The sequence below is a fragment of the Sceloporus undulatus genome, chromosome 4 (genome assembly GCF_019175285.1).
Source record: "Sceloporus undulatus isolate JIND9_A2432 ecotype Alabama chromosome 4, SceUnd_v1.1, whole genome shotgun sequence".
NCBI classification, from domain to species: domain Eukaryota; kingdom Metazoa; phylum Chordata; class Lepidosauria; order Squamata; family Phrynosomatidae; genus Sceloporus; species Sceloporus undulatus.
This window is the reverse complement of record NC_056525.1, coordinates 113205541-113226617: the sequence shown is the minus strand read 5'-3', so window position 1 is coordinate 113226617 and position 21077 is coordinate 113205541. Positions and strand designations below refer to the sequence as shown.

The window sequence follows — 21077 nt, the reverse complement described above, 5'->3', positions numbered from 1 at the left end:
CAGTAAGTCAATATATAGCCAAATCCTATTAATTTAATGGTCTATTATAGTTAGCAGATTCAGAGATATGTAGTGGTTTGAGTGTTGGGCTAGGACTTAGGGAGATGAATATTTGAATCCCACTTAACAAGTCACACTCTCTCAGCCTAAGAGGAAGGCAATGACAAACTCCCTCTGGACAGAGATTGCCAAGAAAATTGGTTTGCCTTAGTGTCCCCATTAGTTGGAAACAACTTCAAATCATGCAACAACAACAACGATTCTACTTGTGGCCAACAGCAAAATTCAGGCCATTTGTTTGTAAAATGAAAAAATGTCATGAGTACTTTTCTAAGTTTGGACTCCAGTATCTTGTGTACTTTTCATGGACTCCAGCATCTTGTTTTCCCACTGTTGGCCACTCAAAGGTATAGTGGAGATTCTATGTTGTTGTCATGACTGGTAGCCTCTAGTATACTTAACATCCCTGAAACTGTCTAAACCAGTGGTTCCCAACCTTCCTAATGCCGTGACCCTTTAATACAGTTCCTCATGTTGTGGTGACCCAAACCCATGAAATTATTTTTGTTGCTACTTCATAACTGTAATTAAATAGGTATTTTCCAATGGTCTTAGGCAACCCCCATGAAAGAGTCATTCGACCCCCAAAGGGGTCCCAACCCACAGGTTGGGAACCACTGGTCTAAACCTTTTAAAGGAACATTCTGTAGTAGCCATCACCACATCTTGAGACAGTGAACTATGTGAGCTGTAAATAGCCTTCTTTTCTTATGTCCTGAATTTACAGAGCACCCTTTCCATTTATGGTGGTTTGGTTCTGGGGCCCCCTGTGGATAAGAAAAAATGTGTGTGTTCAAGTGCCATTAAAGTCAATGAGTGGCAAGTATGTGCAATCATGTGCAAACAACACCATTAACAATAATGAGATAGAGCAGTCTCTGGATGCTTGAGTCCACAGATGGCTAGCCTGCCAGTATGGCAGGCACACTGTATTGTCAATCAGTTTTTTTGGATGATTCTGAATTCCATTATTATGAGAGAAGAAAATAAACTCCTCTTTCACCTAAACTTATGAAAGGTTATAAACTCTCAGTTTACCTTTTCCTTTGACAAATAAAGCTCTATGATACTCTCATTAAATTTGTTTGTAAGGAACAAAGCTAATTAATCACTTCCAAACATTTTAGCCTTTTTTTTTGTTCTGAAGGCACTCAGACCTACTGTTATTAAAATAATAGCTTTTTTTTTTTTTTTTTGCTCTTTTCTGTGCCTTTCCTGGTTCTTTATCTGCTATTTTTGTCTTTCTTTGCACTATAGGTGCTCTGACCTACTGATTAAGATAAGAATAGCTTTGTATCCTTTACTTTTTTTTTTCCTTTTCTGGTTCTCTATATGCTGCTCTGGTCTGGTTAATAGTTTGGCTGCAGCCTTATGTTCTGTCCATGACAGTGTTCAAGATCTGATGTAAGTAGGGCATGTGACCATATCTTAAATTGGGCAAGGGCACTCTTGGCCAAGGCACTTGGGGACCCATTGTCATGGCAGAGTTTTTTAAAAGCCCCAAACTGCAGATCTGCAGGGTCTGCGAAGGAGGTTGTCCTGCTTTTTTTAAATGAGCCTCCCCATAATTTCATCAAAATTATATTTCCTTAAGCAACTCTAGCCCAAGATGTTTTTATTTTGAGATCTCTTCCGGCAGGCCTTCCCAGAATAGAGAACCCAGCCTCAGAAAAACATCTGGGAATAAGATACTGCCGCTGCCATTGATTGTTTGCTGATGTGATGTTGTTGACCTTCTGGTCAGTTTTTAACTTGTATGTTTGTTTGTTTGTTTGTTTTTAATTCTGCATTGGATTTAATACTTTTTTAAGGAGGGGAGGGCACCAGGGATTTTATATGTGCTGTATTTTTAACTTTGTTAGCCGCCCCGATTGTTCTCAGAGGGGCAGGATACAAATAAATTTTATTATTATTATTATTATTATTATTATTATTATTAAGATGGAGGGTAAAACAAAATAAAACAAAACTTGATGTCCAAGTTTCATTTGCTCATATTAAGGTGAGAAGCACCCCAAACAAGCCCAAGTTCTTTTCACAAAGTAGACGAGTTCCTCACGTATCTCTGCTCATTTTCACCAGGAACAAGACTATTGTACTCTAATGCAAGAAATTTTTTTAAAAATTAAATAACTATTTTCTGGCCTTTTGTGACACACAAATCTGTTGCCTGAGGCAGCAGACCCATTCTATCTGCAACCTTGGAAGGGTTAGCCTACGGTCAAGTTACATCCCGAAATACATTCAGTTGTGAAAGCATCTTAATACTAATTTTCTCTTTCTTGAATTTGCTGACTGTATCAGTTCAATCCATCCTGTCCTCTTATAACATTTTTATATGGATCAGCAAGCGCAAAAGAGTCCAAATGCCATTCTCTCTCTTTTTAAAAAAGAGAATATATTTCTTTAAAAATATTTTTCACATAGTAGTTGCTTTTAACAAAATGAATAACATAGGGGGGTTACAGACCGCCATTAAAGTACGCGCAGAGCACGTACTAGGGTTAGGAAGGGGCGGTGCTTCCGTACCCCTAATCCTAGTACGTGCTCCGCACGCACAAAATGGCGGCGGCTGTTCCACATGGCCGCCGCCATGATGGCGTCATGAACGTGCCGCCTCCAAATGAGGCGGCGCGAACATGACTCCATCTTTCTGCGTGAGGGCACTTAATGCGCCCTTTCGGCGGAGCAGGAAGGAGCTCCGAAACGGAGCTTCTTCCTGGTTTGCGTCGCTGGTGCAGCCATGTGAAGGCTGCACCAGTGATGCAAATCAGAAAGGGGCCGAGCAGCCCCTTTCTGGGAGTCCCCGCTGCCGTTGGGGTGTCCTTGGGGCTTGAAGCTAACTTTGTCACTAATTTTGCTAACTTTGATCAATGGCATTTTCCATACACAGTCAACACAGAACAGTATGCAGACTCAGATAGTGGAGGCAACAACAACCGTATTCTTCTTCTTCTTTTTTAATGGTGACCAATGCACACCTAACACTCCATTGGCCGATGGATTATGTTTGCCTATATCCTCATTACAGGAGGAAAAAATCAGAGAAACTGCTGCTTAGCAACTCCTCATTTATTGGGCTACATTTTTATAATATGCCCTATTAAGCTCTCCCCATGTTGCTTCTCACAGAAAGCATTAAAAGAAAGAATCCTGTGAAAGGTACATTATATTTCATCTTTTGTAAGAAGCAAAGTACATTTTTACAGCTGCTTGGTACCGGGGTTGTAACAGGCTAAATTCCTATGATTATTTTTATGGGATAGCTTTTACCACAACACACACAAAAGCCCACAAAATACTTTTTAGCAAGATTAGACAAACAGATGAAAACTGAAGTATTTGCACTCTTATTACATAAGAAGCCAATTTACCCCTAAATATACATATCTTTCTCACATGGTTTTAAAAGACCCTTTTACCACCACCAATCTATCCAGTACAGATTTTTTTTTTCATTCCCTAAAATTGTATTTTTGGCAGACATAACACATCTGTTGTGGACTTGCACCAAAATAGAATCTTATCCTACAGTTATTCAATATTTATCTTTTAATACTGCATAACTATAGGATAAGATTCCATTTTGTAGAAGATATTTATCTTTTACTAAAACAATGTTGTTATGTCCAAGTTCTTTTTGACTTAAGGAAGCCCTAAGAGGAACCTATCATGAGGTTTTCTTGGCAAGATTTGTTCAGAGGGCGTTTGCCTTTGCCTTCTTCTCAGGCTGAGAGTGTGTTACTTGTCCAAGATCACCAGTGGTTTTTCATGGCTGAGCAGGGATTCAAACCAACTGTCATCATCCAGCCTGGAGGGAGTGAGGTGGTGGGTCCAACACCATCGGGACTGCCCTGAAGAGACAGAGCCCTCCCTCCATGGCCAACTGTCATCATCCAGCCTGGAGGGAGTGAGGGGGTGGGTAGGGACTAATTTTGTATTGCAATTTTTACTGTACACTGCTATGATCATTGCGGAATAGTGGTCTATAAATAAAACTTATTATTATTATTATTATTATTATTATTATTATTATTATTATTATTTTCAGAGTCATAGGAGATTATCACATGAATGATAAGAATGGGAGCAAAGTGGATTGTTCCTGTCCTTATCTTGTCACATTCAAGCAATCAGGGGAAAGATTATCACACAATGCATGTTTATCCCATTCTGCTCCTGTCAGTGAAGTGTAATGGACCCATCATTTGGTATTAATGAGAATTTCCATTAATAACAAATAACAAGTCTATTACACTTCATGAACAGCAGAGCGGTTTAAGTGTGCAGTGTGTGACAACCCTTCCCTCAATCGTGCAAAGAGGGCAGGATAAAGACAGGAGCAATCCGCTTTGCATTCATCCTTATCCTCCATATAATAATCTTCATAGTCCAACACTCTAGTCTGGGATTAGCAAAAGTGTTTAGAGGCACATAATAGTCCACAAGTTGTTCACCTTTGTTTTGTTTGATCAACGTGCAAGTCACAGCTTCGGTTACCAATTTTTAAAAGCAACTAATTGCAGTTCCAAGGTGCTCATAAAGAACATGCTTATCAAATTTGCAGATGACACCAAATTAGGAGGTATGACCACAGAGGAAATGGACAAAATTCAAAATGATTTAGTAGATTAGAAAGTTGAGCCCAAACTAACAAAATGAATGTCAGTAATGAGAAATGTAAGGTACTGTACTTAAGCAGAAAAAATGAACTGCACAGATATAGGATGGGGGACACTTGGTTTAACTACATGTGAAAGGGTCCTAATAGACAACAAGTTGAACATGAGTCAACAGTGTGATGCAGCAGCTAAAAAGGCCAATGTGATTCTAGGCTGCATTAATAGAAGTACAGTGTCTAGATCAAGGGAAGTAATAGTGCCACTTTATTCTGCTTTGATCAGGCCTCAATTGGAATACTGTGTCCCATTCTGGGCACCACAATTCTAAAAAGATGTTGACAAGCAGGAATCTGTCCAGAGGAGGGAGACCAAAATGGTGAGGGATCTGGAAACCATGCCTTAAGAGGAGAGACTTGGGGAGCTGGGCATGTTTAGCCTGGAGAAGAGACGATTAAGAGGTGATATGATAGCCCTGTTTAAATATTTGAAAGGATGTCATATTGAGGAGGGAGCAAGATTGTTTTCTGTTGCTCCAGAGAACAGGACCCTGAACAATGGATGCAAGCTACAGGAAAAGAGATTCCACCTCAACATTAGGAAGAACCTCCTGACAGTAAGAGCTGTTCGACAGTGGAATATGTTGCCTTGAAGAGTGGTGGAGTCTCCTTCCTTGGAGGCTTTTAAATAGAGGCTGGATGGCTTTGATTGTGTATTCCTGCATGGAATGGGGGTGGAATGGATGGCCCTTGTGGTCTCTCCCAACCCTATATATACTTTCCGATACTTTTTGAGGGTTAACTAAGGCCCAGGACAGACGGTCCCAAAGTGTTGTGCCACTGCCAATACTAGGGACTGCGCACCCACTGCACGGTTCCTAACTGTAGCATGGCATGGCAGCGGCCTAATGGCGGCAGCCCATCCACACAGGCACCACCATCTTGGCGTAAGTGACACGGAGCATATACATGTTGCTGCACATCGCTTACGTCACGAGAGCACCATTGGCGCACTTGTGATGTTCGCCCAGCGACCCAAAAAGAACCTGGTTTGGCTGCTGCAGCATCCCTCTGAGGAAAAACAGGCCACTGCCAGCCAGGACTTTCCCACAAGTATGTACCGGGCCTAAAATCAGACCTAAAATAGGTACTTGTATGAGCTGAGAAAACATCTGAATGCTACAAACTGTTGGCCTGTACCACAAAACATACTCTTCTTCCAGCCACTTTGTCATTAATTCCAGCCCATATAATAGAACATGCAGCACCAGCAGCTCAAGGTACAGGAGAAACTAGAACCATGTGATATCATTCCTCTACCATTTAGTGAAGTATAAAAGTACTGAAGTATAAATGGAACCCCACAAGAACAAAAAGAACTAAAAAGAGGTGAGACAAATCATTTGCTATTATATAATCATAATGTTATGCCTTCGTTAGCTGTGTAAAGTACAGTGCGCCCACGTCATATGTGGGCGTGCTTTACGCAGCTTTCAGCTCACACTAAAGCTGGTCACCATAAAAGGCACGCTATGGTGTGTGCACCATTCCACTCTGCATGCACGAGAACCACTGTTTTAAATGGGGTTTGAGCATTCATGGAATTTCCCTTATGAGGGGCGGTCCGGAACAGTTCCCCCACATAAAGGAAGGGTGCCCTGTAACTACTGTATATACTCATGTATAAGTCTAGAAATTTAAGTTAAAAAATTGACCCCCCAAAAAAACTGAGTTGACTTATTGATGGGTCAATATAAGTATTGTATTTTAACTCTTATTTTTTTAAAAAAGGAACCATCCCCTGGTGAAATGCAAGAGTGTAATCTGTGTTGGAAGCACTGACCTTGCTCTGCTCTCTCATGCATCCAGCCTTTAGTTATGCCTGCTGGAATTGTTCTTTGGTATTGTTTTCTTCTGCTTCATTCTTTACATCCTTTGTTACATGCCCCTAAGTTTTTCCCATGACTTATCCATGGTTCATATCAAAATCCATCATTTTGACCCCAAAATCTGCCCTCGATTTATACATGAGAATGATTTATAGTTGAATATATATGGTAGTTACTACTCACTATTTAATTCCAAGTTTGTAATGAAATCTCCGCACTTCTCATCACAAGCAATCTACCAACTGATGTCTTAAGATATCCAATATAAAGTGTAACAAGAAAAGAGTCACAAAGTCTATTAGAGCAGAAATGTGATAAGCCAAGTGTCCTGCACTGACTGATGAACAGACTATTAAATATGTCTTCAGAGCAGAAACATCTCTCCTGAACAGTGAAATGAAGCCCACAAACTTAGCTCTTATATTATACGAACAGCACAAAACATTGTTGCCTGCAGCAGTTGTTTTCTATGCAGGTCCAAAACACACAACATTACACAGAAATTACTGCATCTATAAAGATGTATTGTTTCACTGAAGGGTTTTGAAAATGGGACACCTAACAACAGGGAACCAAGCAATGTTCTTTTCCATATCTGAATGGGAACAAATCATGATAATATTGCTCATCTGTTTTATTCTTTTTATACTGTATTCTTTTTACTCACTTCTCCAGGAAAATAAAACACCTTAACCATCAATTCGATGTTAAGTAGTACTGAGGTATGCCAGTTTGTGCAGGAACACATCACAATATACACTCAGGCACATGTACACTGAAGGGATTTTAGTGGGCATGCAATAAAGAAATATACCATGCAGCTAAATATATGGTACAGGGGTGTTACGGGATACTTTCATATCACCAGCTTTATTTATATCCATATGAAACTACTGAGAGTGGTCATCAGAAGACTTGGAGTAAAGTGACATCAGTATGCTTATGACATCCAACTACACTTATCCATCATATCTGAATCAAGTGCAGTTGTGAAAGTTCCTGACCAATCATTGGACACAACTGTTGGCTGGAGGAAGGCCAATAAATTGGATTCTGCCAAGACTTGTCATAGGTGCTCCCCATAGCCTGGAGACAGGTAGACTATCTGTATTGGAGGGATCCCCTCTGAAGGATAAAGTGCATGGCCTTGAAGAATATATCTGGATCTTTGTCATTAGGCAACCTAGTGCGTTCAACGACTTTAAATGTCTCTCACATGCTTCAGTTGTTATGCCAACTGTAGCTGCTCCTGGGCAGGGACAGAATGGTTGCAATAGTCCAGACATTGATAACCTCAAGGCTAGACTACATTAATAAGCTGTATATGGGAGGCTGGCCTTAAGGATATTCTGAAAACTCTAGCTAGGGTTCTGTGTCGGGAAGAGTATTCAAATATATTTGGGAAAGGTTGGAAAATATGCTTTTCGAGTGTTGAGAAATTCTGACAAGAAGAATGCTGGACTGACAAGAATATTGAGAGTTCGGGATTTATTCTGCACAAAATTCACATGTGATTGTTTTGTGCACAAAGCAGCATTTTTGTGCAGGAACCAGCATGATCTGTATTAAAATTATATTTAAATGCAAAAATATTAATTCATGCACTTAAAATATTAGTTTCTGCACAGAAAAAGGCTGTAATTGGGGATTGTTGTTATTTAGAGCATATTTTGAGAGCCACCTAATTAGGGAGAAAGGTGGCATATAAAAATAAATAAATAAATACATACATACATACATAAAATAATTTGGTATAATAATCATACATGGTTGATCTGCAAAAAAAAAAGGTGATTTTTTTTGTGTGGAGAAAATAGCATATTCTGTACAGGGAACTAATATTTCTACATTGAAATATTTTCCATGCAGAAAATGCTGTTTCCTACTACAGAGAAAATATTAGATCTAGGAGGCATGTGTGTGTGCGTGTTGGGGAAAGTCACGACTGCTTTTTGCTCAACATGGATGTGAATTTGCCTATATAAAGTATATAAAAATATCACTAAGCATGAACTTTCTGCCAAAAAAAAAAAACCTATTTGAAGACTTCCTATGAAATTAGATTAAGGTAGGGGGGGAGTACAAAAGAAGAAAAGGTAAAAAGTGTAATTATTTTTTAAAAAAAGATTGCTGTACCTTGAATTCCAAACCCTAAATATTTCATTGTAAAAATGAATGACTATACTGTACCAATATGGTACAGGATTTCAAATGCAAATTGCCTTCTGTTTGGCCTCTAGTTCTTATGCGTGGAGGTTAAAACTGATGACGCTCAAATTGCAAAGATAAACGAAAGAAGAGAAAGAGGTCAGGAAGGGAAGGACATATATTTGTACCTACTTAGCTCTTAGCAGGTCTTGATCCTTTAGTGCTGAACCCTGGAGATAGATAACTCTTTGAGACCACATTGGGATTTGTAGCACTCTTCTAACTTGAACATCCATCTCAGTGGGGCACAAGATAACCACATAGTAGTCCTGTAAAAAAAGGTTTGTGAGAGGGAATGGAAGAGTGGAGATCACAACAAGAGCGAATATTCTATGGATATACTATTTCTCCAGTGGAATATATTTTTCTTTAATATTTAGCTCAGTTGGGGTGGGGAAGGAGAATAAGATTGATGAAAAGTAACTTATTTTAATCTTTTATTCTCAAATGAAAAAGGAAAATGGATCCATGCCATTTCATTCCACAATGATTTCACTGAAGCCAAAGCTGCTCAGCAAGAGATCGAAGCACAAAGCTTTGCACCATGCTGTGATGAATTTAAATCACTTTCTCTGGCAAAGGATGCGTATACATTTCATGCTTTACAAAACAATCTCCAGTTTTGCAGCAGAAAACAGAGGTTACCCCAGAAACCTCATTGCCCATAAGAAGCATCAGCAACCCTAACGAAAGGAAACATCAGGTGCTCTTATCAGTTTTAAACATCTGTGGTGATGCTTCTTCAATGTGTCTTGATTTTTGACATGCCTAAACTTTACAGGGACATCTGCCAGTCTCTTGAAACTGGGTTGAGATTATCATTTCAGTCATACTTGAACTGAACATTTTAGAAATCAGTCTACAAGAGATTTCTGCCTGAGTTGATATTCTGGTCTGCTTGATTTACCTGAAGCCTAGGATGAGCATAGAATTCATTTAGGAAATCCATGAGCAGGTCAATCTTAAGAGAACTGACACACAATACCACATGCTTTTCTGTCTGAGCTCTGTGTCGGCTATAATTTCCACCTGATTTTTGTCTTTCCATCCACAAATAAGCCAGCTGTTCAAACTGCAACAAAATGGAAAGACAAGAATGAAACATGTATCTGAATATCAATGAAGTGTGTGAAAATTCCTTGGCCCTCAGGTCTTTCAGGCCTCAAGAAGCCAATGTGGGGAAAGCTGGGAAACCATATGACTCGGTTGCTTAGAATCATCTATTTATAGTGATTTGATCTGAGATGGCTCATGTTTCCTTCACACATGGATTTAATGCACAGAGCATAATTGGTATTCTTGGGCAGATTGCTAGTAAGAGCCAATAGACATGTTCCAAGAAAGCAAGGGCAACCCTTAAAAATGTGTGTGTGTGTGTGTGTTGTTTGTGTGTGTACTATCTAGATATATATATATATATTCACTATATCACTGTGGGAAGACATTAATAGCTGTATTTCACCATTTTTGTGGAAAGGGGTCACTACCATTCGTCTTTTATATCAGTGGTGAAATAAAGATTGCAAATTAATGTGTTGTGGAAGTTACTGTTGATATCCCATTTCTAAACGCAGCATCTAAGTCTGTGGGTGGTCAAAGACATTAAACTAAAAAAAAAAAAGAAAGAAAGAAAAAAGGATGTGTGTGTAACAGACAGACAGAAGTGTGGTATTTCAAACTGAGTGGGAGAGTATGAGCAAAATACAAAGTGATATCTTTTCTGATTGGGCTCTGATTCCTCCTGAGAGTATCTTAAATACCCATAAAACTATGAATACATTGTGCAAATTCTGGAAAGAAAACATTAAATGCAGTTAAATGAAAATCTCAATTTCAGTCAAAAATACAAAGCACAAGAAGCAGATTTTTAATTTTAGAAAACCAAACCTGCACTCTTTTACATATAGGATGGAAAGGGGAAGGAATATTCATCATAATGCCTCACACAGGCATTATGGTTGTTCAGATGTTGTTGGACTTTAAGTCCCAGCATTCTTCACCAGTGGCTGAACCAGGTCAGAGTTCCAGGACTTGCCTGAAGGGCTGTAGGATTTTCACACCCCCACATTTTTTCCCAGAAACAAAGAATGGTCTCTTTGTAGAAGACAAAAGAAGTTATGATTGTTTTGAAAAAAGATGACATGAAATAAGCACTTAATCATTTGAAAATAGTTAAAAATGAAGTAATTTTTAATCCAAATTTCTATAGTTTCGATAGTGAGGGGTGGGGGGAATTACCTGTATTGGCAACACTACAAGGGCAACACAGATCATAATGACAACCAGCAGTTTTGAAGGCCAGATCTTGGGAGTAACATCTCCAAAGCCCACAGTTGAAAATGTCACTATGCAGAAATAAAGGGAGTCAAAGAGAGTCAGCTTGTTTCCTGCTCGCTCCAGATGTTGAATTCCACAAATACTATGCAAATAAAAGAATGGGGGTGGGGGAGAAAGACAACACCTGTAACTAGGTTGGTAAATACAAACTGACAATTCTGCTCAAAGAAACGATCAATTATTCAGTGCATAGGCCCACACACACACACACACACACACACACACAAGCACATTTGTTTTCAAGAAAATGTTTTATTAGTTCACAATAATGTGGTCCATGTATAGTTTTATCTGCCATCTGAAAAGAAATTCAATGTTTCTCATAGACTCACAGAATCATAGAGTACAATCATGTCATCTCAGTCTTCTCTTCACTAAGTTGAACATGTCCAGCCCCTTCAACCTTTTCTCTTATGTTTTGTTTATTATACTTATTATCTTTATTGCCCTTCTCTGAATCTGCTCCAACATGCCTATATGAGGCACTCAGAACTCAGCACAGTAATCCAGATGAGGCCTGATCAGTGCAGACTGTTACTTTCCACATCTTGGAAATTATGCTTCCATTAATGCATTCACCATTTTTTTGCTGCAACCTCACAATGCTGGCTCATGTTCAGTTTATGATCAACAATAACTCAAGGTCCTCTTCATACAGAGTACTTCTGAGCCATGTATCCCTCATAGTATACATATACGTGTAGTTTTTTGGGGCTAAGTGTAGAATATTGCATTTGTATCTACTGAATTCCATTCTATTAATTTCTGCCTAATTTTCTAGTTTCTCTGGGTCCTTTTGAATTCTGTTCCTGTCTTCCAATATGTTAGCCACCCCCCTCCTAATTTTGTGTTGCCTGCAAACTTTATAAGGATTCCCTCCACCCCCATGAGGAGAACTCCAAGGCACTCCACTCACTACCTACTTCAGTTTGAAGCACAACCACTGATGACGACTCTTTGGGCATCATTTTCCAACCAATTATGGATCCATCTGGCAGTGTTTTTCATCTATTCCATACTTAATCAATATGCTAATCAAAATATTATGGGAGAAATTATCAAATGCTTTGTGGACATCCAGATAAATGACATCTACAGCATTCTCACCATCTACTAACCTAGTGACTTTACTGAAAAAAGATATAAGATTCGTTTGGTAGGATTTATTCTCAACAAACATGTGCTGGCTTCTAATGATCATTGGATTCTCATTGAGATAATTGCAGACAGAAACTTATATACTGAAATCCATTCTATTATTTTTCATGTTATTGAAGTCAAGCTATTGGGCTGTAGTTTCCTGGATCTACTTTTTTTTGTCCTTTTTTAAAGAGAGGGACATTTGCCCTTTGAAACCACTCCTTTGGCACCTCAGCTGTTCTCTAAGATTTTTTTTTAAGAAGGATGGCAAGTGGTTCAGAGAGTACATCTTTAAGTTCCTTCAGTGCTGTTCTTGGGATGAAATGTGTCTGGCCTTGACAATTTGAACTGATTTAGCTTAGCTAGGTGATCCCTCACTTTGCCTGTCAGTCTTGGTTTGCAATCCACATCCATTGCCAAGGTCACTGCTGCTGTTTGGAAGCACAGTTGTCTTTTGGGGTAAAAACAGAAGCAAAATAAGTATTGTGATCTCTTTTCATTGTGATCTGTTATACTTTTGCCATCCTTACTGAAAGTGGCCCAATTGCTGTCTTGGTCATTCCATTGCCTAGACTGTATCTGGGAAAACAACAAAATAAAACCTTTTTGTTGTTGTTCCTTGCTTATCTAGCAAGTTTCAGCTCATTCTGAGATTTAGGTTTTCTTATACTATTTGTGCAAGTTTGAGTACACATCTGTACTCTTCCTTGATGACATCCTTGTGATAAAAAGTCACATCTTCTAATTATGGCCCTATAGTCTAGAAATCTGTAGAAATAAACTGTACAGGGAATCCTACATGTACATGGGCAACTATTATGGTTTATACTATCTTTCCCTCCATTCTATATACATACATTTTTCTTCGTCCTTTTGCAACTTTCTTCAAGAACTCTAACCCTTACTGGGTGTCTTTTTCCTTGAGAACATCTATTCATGGGATTCCATGGTAATTTCCTGAACTTGTTAAAAGCAGCGTTTGGAAATCCAAGATATATGTTTGACTATACTTTTCTTTTCCCTGTCCCACAAGTGCAAATTCTAACATTACATGGTCACTTCCCTCTAATACTGACTGCTTGGATTTCAGTCTCCAAGTCCTCCCCTCTGGTTACGATCAAGTTCAGGATTGTTGGTCCCCTTGTTCCTATCTCTAGCTTTTGCAAAAATAAATTATCTGCAAAGCACATCAGGAATTTGTAGCTATTCTTAGCAGAGTTAGGTGTGGCATTTACATGATGCATGCCCCTGGATGCTACCTGGGGCTGCCTAAGGTGGCCCAAATCTGGCCCCAAAAGGAGCTGATCTTTTCCGCTCCGATTTGGAGCCATGCGAGGAGGTGCCGTCAGGGCCATGGCCGGAGCTATCAGGCTGGTAACAACTTCTGGCCACTCCTTCCTGCCTGTCTGCTTTGGCCCTTAGTCTCCCAGCAAGTATAAGGGTAATTGAAGTCCTCCATAACTACTAATTCTTGCAAAAGCTTATATATTTTAGTGTTGAGAACTCTAGAATATTAACACTGCTAGGATCTATGTAGCATTTCCCCAACTGAAACATCAGAAACAAGGAGAAATGTAACCATATAATTTATCATATTATTACCATATGTAGGCATTCACAGCGCCATTACAAATCTGCACAGCTACTTATAATTCAGACTGAATATGTTATCATTATCTGTGCCCATCATTCTTGTAGGTAGAGATTTGTCACTGTAGTGCAAAGCACGAATAATAGGGTTATGAAAATTAACGAATACAGAATGCTAGCTGCCAAGGCTTTTAAACCGGGATATAGAATGGGCATGGATCTGGCAAAACAATGCCGTTAGCAAATTTGTTCCATTGTTAGGTCTAATATATACTTTTACCCCCACACTAAATGTAGATAATTAAAAATGGGATTTCAAAAATGCACAAACTCCAGGGGAGCCTGGCTGAAGCCACTTTAGGGGTCTTCTCTTCTGTAACCCAAGACATGCATAATGGATTCTTCTAGAGCTTCAGCTTTTCAAAAAGATATGTTAACTTACTATCAATTAATTGCATCTGAAACTTTTTGGATAAGAGAAATGTGAAGTCCAAAAGAAAGTCATATCCTTATATAAATTATCCTCACTCTAAAATAAGTTTCACAAACTTAAAGATATATTTCATCAGGAACTGCCCATAGACTGCACAGACAGATATAGGAGCTGCATCCCTTTAGACAGTATCTTATCACATTATTTTTTAAGTATAGGAATGTATTAACCTATATCAAGCTCGAACAGACCTGTAAGAAGTTCTGCAGTAATATACAAACTATAACCCAGTACAGACCAGCACTTTGTGCCAGTCTGGGGCTGATTTTAGGGTTTTTTAGGGCTGGGCATCTGCACGTGCCCAGCCCTACAATCGCTGTGCATTCCCGTCCATATGGCGCGCCCAATGATGATATCCGCAGAGCACAGTGTCCAAACAGTGCTGCGCCGTATGGACATCATCGTTGCACACAAGCATGCCAATGACACCCCACACGCAGCAGAAAAGAACCCGCCAGAAGCAGGGTTTTTTCAGCCTCATGGAGGTCGCCCCGTTTTGTCGGTGCGTTCTCCATCTGGGGCAGAAAGGGGTAGTGTCTGGCTGCCCCTTTCTGCTAGTCTGTATCCCCCCATGTTAGTTCTGGCACTGTGTTGTTAGTCCTTCACCCTATCATGATATCCCATCTACCACTGTTGGGAGGGAAAATTAAAATAAAGCAATTATGTTGGTAAAATATGGCCAAAAACCAAACCAAACCAACTAAACAAACAAAAAAAAACCCAAGCCAAAACAAGTCACTATGACCAGCAGCCTGGCAACAATAATCTAGCAGACGACAGGACAGGGTGCTAAGAACATTATTAAAATATGGTTAGCATATCAATTTAAAGAGCTAGAACAAAAAAAAAAAAATAACATCCAAATCCACATATTGGTAACACATTCTCAAAATACAGGGCTCTTCCAGTGGGACAAATGTGTTAACAAGTTGCAGTATTTGTAGCTTTAACAAAAAGTAATCTAAATGGATGCAAACTGCAGGAAAAGAGATTCCACCTCAACATTAGGAGGAACTTCCTGACAGTTAGGGCTATTCGACAGTGGAACATACTCCCTTGGAGTGTAGTGGAGTCTCCTTCCCTGGAGGTCTTTAAACAGAGGCTGGATGGCCATCTGTTGGGTATGCATGGCAGGGGTTTAAACTGGATGGCCCTCTTTCAACTCTATGATTCTATATTTCCTGACACCTTTTCTTCTCACCCTTGAGTGTTTTTATTTTTGATTCTGAGACTTATCTGCACAATCAGTATCAATCTCTACTTTCTTCTTTAAAAAAATATTTTTAAATTATATTATAATGCATCAGTGGATGTACTATAACTTAAAAATATAACAATACTAAAGAAACAAAATGGGGGGGGGGATTCTTTCGAACTTAAAGTATTACCAGCTAGCAACTAGAAATCTTCCAGAAATATTATCATCCCGGTGTGGAAGTAAGTACAGGAGCAGAACAGAATGATACCAATTGACATCAGAAATTAGCCACATTAATGTACTACCTGAACTTTGGAGTGTTGAGTCATTATTCACTGAAACCTGTCACTAGTTCCCGTACAAAGGGATTTATGCCCTATGTTTGCCAAACTAATGTCAAAACCTTACTGAAAAGATTGAAACTAGAGTTCTTTAGAGACAGGAAATAAGAGAGCACCATACACAAAAGCAGGCAAACAAAATAAAGTTTACTAATGTAGCAGCACACAGTGCCCTCATACCAATCAAATCTTAAAAGGAATTTAGTTTTAATACCATCAGACACACCTCTGTCCTAATGATAAATGTTAAATGGAGTTAACTATTTACCACTGGAGAAAATCTGAGAGCAATTTTACAGAATAATTTTATCCAGGTTATGCTAGTACACTAAGGGCCCATTCACACTGCATTTTAACCTTGGCCCCTTTTCGATTTAAGAGAGGCTTGTTCACACTTCTGTCGGGTTTTCATGACCCAAATTGAGGGGTTGTTCACACTTGCGCCAGGGTTTCCTGATCCGAATCAGGGGTCATTCATACTTGTGCTGGGGTTTTCTGACCTGAATGGGGTGCCGGTGTAAATTCCCCTTAACCTGGGGAGGGTTTGCCATGGGTTTTCTTGAGGTTCTTTTCAAAAGAACCAGGTTTTTGACAATGGGAACTTGAAAATCGATCCAATCCGATTCCTTCCTTCCTCCTCCTCTCCCTCAGCCACTCCCATTCTTGCCTTCCTCCAGCCACCTCCATTTGCCCCCTCATTCTTCTCTTTCCCCTCCTTCTCTGCCACCACCCCAATCTTGCCTCCATTTGCTCCCTCTGTTCTTCTCCCTCCTCCCAGCCACCTCCGTTTGCCCCACCATTCTTCTCCTTCCTCCTAGCCACCTCTGATTGCCCCCTCCATTATTCTCCTGCCTCCCAGCCCCCTCAAATTGCCCCCTCTCTTCTTCTTGTTCCTCCCAGCCACCTCTAATTGCCCCTCCATTCTTCTCCTGCCTCCCAGCCCCTCCAATTGCGCCCTCTGTTCTTCTCCTTCCTCCCAGCCCCCTCCGATTGCCCCCTTCGTTCTTCTCCTTCCTCCCAGCCACCTTCAATTGCCCCCTCCATTCTTGCCCTTCTTCCCAGACACCTCTGATTGCCTCATCCATTCTTGTCCTTCCTCCCAGCCACTTCCCATTGCCTCCTCCTTCTTCTTCTCCTTCCTCCCAACCCCCTCTGATTGCCACCTCCATTCTTGTCATTCTGTCACCACCTCTCTTCCTCCCCTGCCTCCTCCTCCCCTTCTTCCAGGATTGTGGCATTTTATCCCGTTGCCAAATGTGAATGGAATCCCAGGGTAAAATCCCACGATCGTGGCAAATAAATGCCACAGATAGAATCAATCCTGGCAATCAATGCCACAGAGAGATTTGATCGTGGTATTTCTGGGAAATAACCCAGTTCACACACCAGATTATTTTTTTCAGTGTGAATGGGCCCTATGTCTTAGTGCATACAGCTCTATGTGCAGTGGGTATGCACTGAAATAACTAGGTTGGGGGTCAGAAAGAACCATTTTTTAATTAGACAGTATAAGTGGCCAGTCAACTAGACTCTACTGCCAAGAAGGAGTTAAGATCCTAGATGTGAGACCATGATGTAGGAATGGAACATAAGTCTTTTGAAGTTCTTCAGCTGAACAATTCTGCAGCTCATGAAAATAGGCAAAATGTATTTCATTTTTCAATCATAATTTATTTTTATTCCAAGTTACTGATGACACAGAGCAAAGCAAATACCACTGAAATATATCCTGGGCTGAATGTACAAGAAAAGCTTGACATGGCTTGTCCTCCATCTCTAATAAATCCCTAACAAACCAACAAAAAGATCTGTGCTGATCCACAATTGTCAGCATTAAACTTGATTGTTCTTCTGGGAAAGGGCACAAGTGGAAGTTGACTTTAGTAAATAGATAAAAAGGTTTTTTTTTTTTTTTAAAAAAAAGGTTTTTGCTTCTTCACCTATTTGAGAATGGGAGCTAATTTTAACTCCTATCTTCTATTCCTAGATGTGCTATAGCAGACATCAAATATGGTGTGCTCCAACAATATCTCCTTTGGCATCAATAGAAATACCACTACATCTGTTAACCAGTTTATCATACTAGACATCTGCATTATCATCAAACTGCAGTTTTTAAGGACCACTGTTTACTGATCAGTGTGTGCATATTTTACTTTCAGTTCCTCTTTCCTCACTGACTACATTTACACCTACAGCCATTTGAGTATGAGTATACCAATCTACAGTCTCAGGCAATATTCCATATATTCAATGAAGTCCATAAAATCGATGCCAAATAATACCTGTTAAGTCTTTAAAGTTCTAAAAAATACTAGTGTTTTTCATTTTTAAATATGTAGTACAGTACAAGTAAAAAGACCTTATTTTTTGTGGCGTTGTCATCACAGAATTATTTTCTCATTAGGGCCTGGTCAAAACCTATTATATGACACATTTAGAAAAAATAGCAGTCATATTTGTGCCTTTTGCAGAAGCTGGCTGCTCAATGACTACTGTATGAATATTGTCTTTTTTTTCAGTTGTCCTTCCCTATAGAGTCTGGAGACTGTTTCCTTCATGGGTGTCATTATTCATAACCTTTCTTTACTTAGCAAAAAATGTGGTTTTAAAAGAGAGAGAGAGAGAGAGAAGACGTTCAAGAGTAAAAGCTATCTGTGAAGTATCTTCAGACTGAAAAGATAATATATATGGACTTCACTGAGAATATGTTATCATGTAGCAATTTTTCTTTCATCCTGTTTAGAACCCATATTTGTGACTTCAGGTTTAAAGCATCACAGAAAGAGAGAGAGAGAGAGAGAAGTTTTGCATTATTCTTTAGTCTGATATCAAGTAGAAGGTGTTCTGATAAAAAGAAGATTCTTAGGATTCTAAAGTATGAAGGAAGGACTGAGGAGGCAGATTGGAAAAACCAGGTTATCTCCAGGGTTTCCCAAGTAGCATGGAGAATTTGCTAATTGTACAACTAGCTGGACCCATGAGGTGTCGACACCAGCCACCTTCACTTGCAAAGACAGACCCAACAAAATGGGGAATTGATGGGTACAAATTGAGCGGCATCATTACAGTATTTTTTTCTCTACCCCAAAGACGCATGCACATATGTGCATGGACACACCACCAGAAGCTACCAATCACCTCCCTTCTCCACCCAACTGCCAGCCCCTTTGACCACCACGCAACTGGCTGTGCAACCAGCCACTCAACTGCACAAATAATCAACTGCTCACATGGCATATTGATGTGCCCAGTGACACACTGGCATAACTCAATCATGGAGGCCCCACATGGCTCCCTGTTTCTTAATGTTATAATTAAATCCATTGTATTGTTAGTGAAACTCCATGCTTGTCATTATTTCTCTTCATAGAGAGTACAGTGGGTTGATGGTGCAGCTGACCACTCATGTGAATTTGTGATCAATTTTCAGGCAGGCTGCAAAAATACCTATGGGCACTGGCAGCTCACTGGGTCCTTCCCCTGTCTCTGTACCAGGCATGCAATCCACATGTCATTGTGCTAATTCATACTTTTTGGCTTAGATCAGAGCAAACCAGGGGTTACTGTGCCCTGGTGTTTAGCTCCGGAGTGTAGCTTCATCCAGGATTCCTCTGGACACACTTGTTGATACATGTGTCTTTTAAAGACGTACAGTTCAAACAGGGACAAAACAACTTCTTACTGCTCATGTGGACAGTCCCTCTGACAACCTTCATTGTGATTATTAGATATCTTTACTTCTTTGTGGTCTTTGTTGCTTCAGTGCTGACTGGGTACAAACCATTTAGGCACAAGGTTCAAAAAGACACTGTGGCTGCACCCACACTGCAAAAACAATCCAGGTTGACAGCACTTTCACTGTCATGGCTCATAGCTATGGAATTCTGGGAATTGTAGCTTGGTGAGACACTTAGCTTTCTCTGTCAGAGAGCTCTGGTGCCACAAGAAACTGCAAATCCCAGAATTCCATAACATTGAGCAATATAGTTAAAGTGGTGTCAATTTGGATTTTTTTCTGCACTCTGGATGAAGCCTCTGTTAACTTGGTCTTAATTTTCTTCACACTACATTGTGTATTGGTTAGTGCAGGAACCAGAGTCTATCTACTACAGTGAAATTAAAACTATGGTAGAGTGAAAACCAAACCAAAAATAAGTTAGTTATGGTTAACTTAAATCTGATGGCTTTCACTTAAAAAACACTGTTATCTGATTTGGTACCACAGTATTTTACCAAATCAGAAGAGACAAGGGTTGCTAACAGCAAAGGCCATACAAAATTCGTATTCAATGCCACAGAGGGTGACTGGCTTAGCAGTTTTTGTAGCTTATGATGAGGTATGAGAAGAATATTCACAAAATTTATTATTCTCAATGAGAGTAGCTGTTTTGAGCTCACATGCTGAAATGAGGAATTATCAGCTTCCTTCAGAGTTTTTACCTCCAGTGTGAAAATATCACAAAGAGTGCTTTGTTCTTTATTGACGTTTCCATAATTTGGGCAAAAATTTCTCTCAGCAAAATTGTCTTTTCCTGTTGTGAACTAAGCACTCACATAAATGCAGAAAAGACACACACCTGATGCTTTTAGCGGAGTTTTGAGTCCATGCAACACATCAGTGCCTATTGTAGTTTGTCTAAGCTATTTACCCAATTTACACAAAAATCATTTCCATTAATGCAAAAAAAAAAAAATCTTTTGTGGTGTACAGAACGAATCTCATCCATCTCACAGGAAAGGAGAAATTATTTTCCAGGGTTCTCTCCCTCTCTCACACACACAAAAGAGTGAGACAAGAAAGGATTCATACCCTGCTCAACATGTGTTACTAATGAGTGAGGAGGAACTACAGTGCAACTACTGTGACAGCTTAGGACAGGACAACCTACAAACCTGCATGTCTCCATAAGAGCCAGTCCAAGTCTTTCTTCTCTATCTCACAAACCTCAAAATCTTATTTGGTGACACCACAGTAGTCATCCAGTCTGATGTATTTTTGCTGTCAGGCAAAGATTTTCTTTGAACTGGCCTTTACCTTTTAACTGGTCGAGGCAGGATGATGTTCAATCGAGTGTTGTCTTTTCAAATATGTTTTAATGTATATTCACCATTTTGAGTTAACTACATTGGTTGTTTAATGCTTTTTAATCTTTTGTACTACCGACTGTCTTAACTGTTTGATTTAAAATATATTGTACGT

General features: G+C 39.6%; 1 protein-coding gene across 2 annotated transcripts in view; it reads right to left on the bottom strand.

Moving 5' to 3' along the window:
- KCNT2 (potassium sodium-activated channel subfamily T member 2) overlaps positions 1-21077 on the bottom strand; it is a 281538-nt gene that overhangs the window by 104138 nt on the left and 156323 nt on the right. For both annotated transcript variants that reach the window (XM_042463483.1, XM_042463482.1), the window contains exons 10-12: positions 11014-11194; positions 9683-9847; positions 8908-9044 (exon numbers count right to left, since the gene is read on the bottom strand). In XM_042463483.1, coding sequence (XP_042319417.1) covers positions 8908-9044; positions 9683-9847; positions 11014-11194 — 483 coding nt within the window. The remainder of the gene's footprint in view (positions 1-8907; positions 9045-9682; positions 9848-11013; positions 11195-21077) is intronic.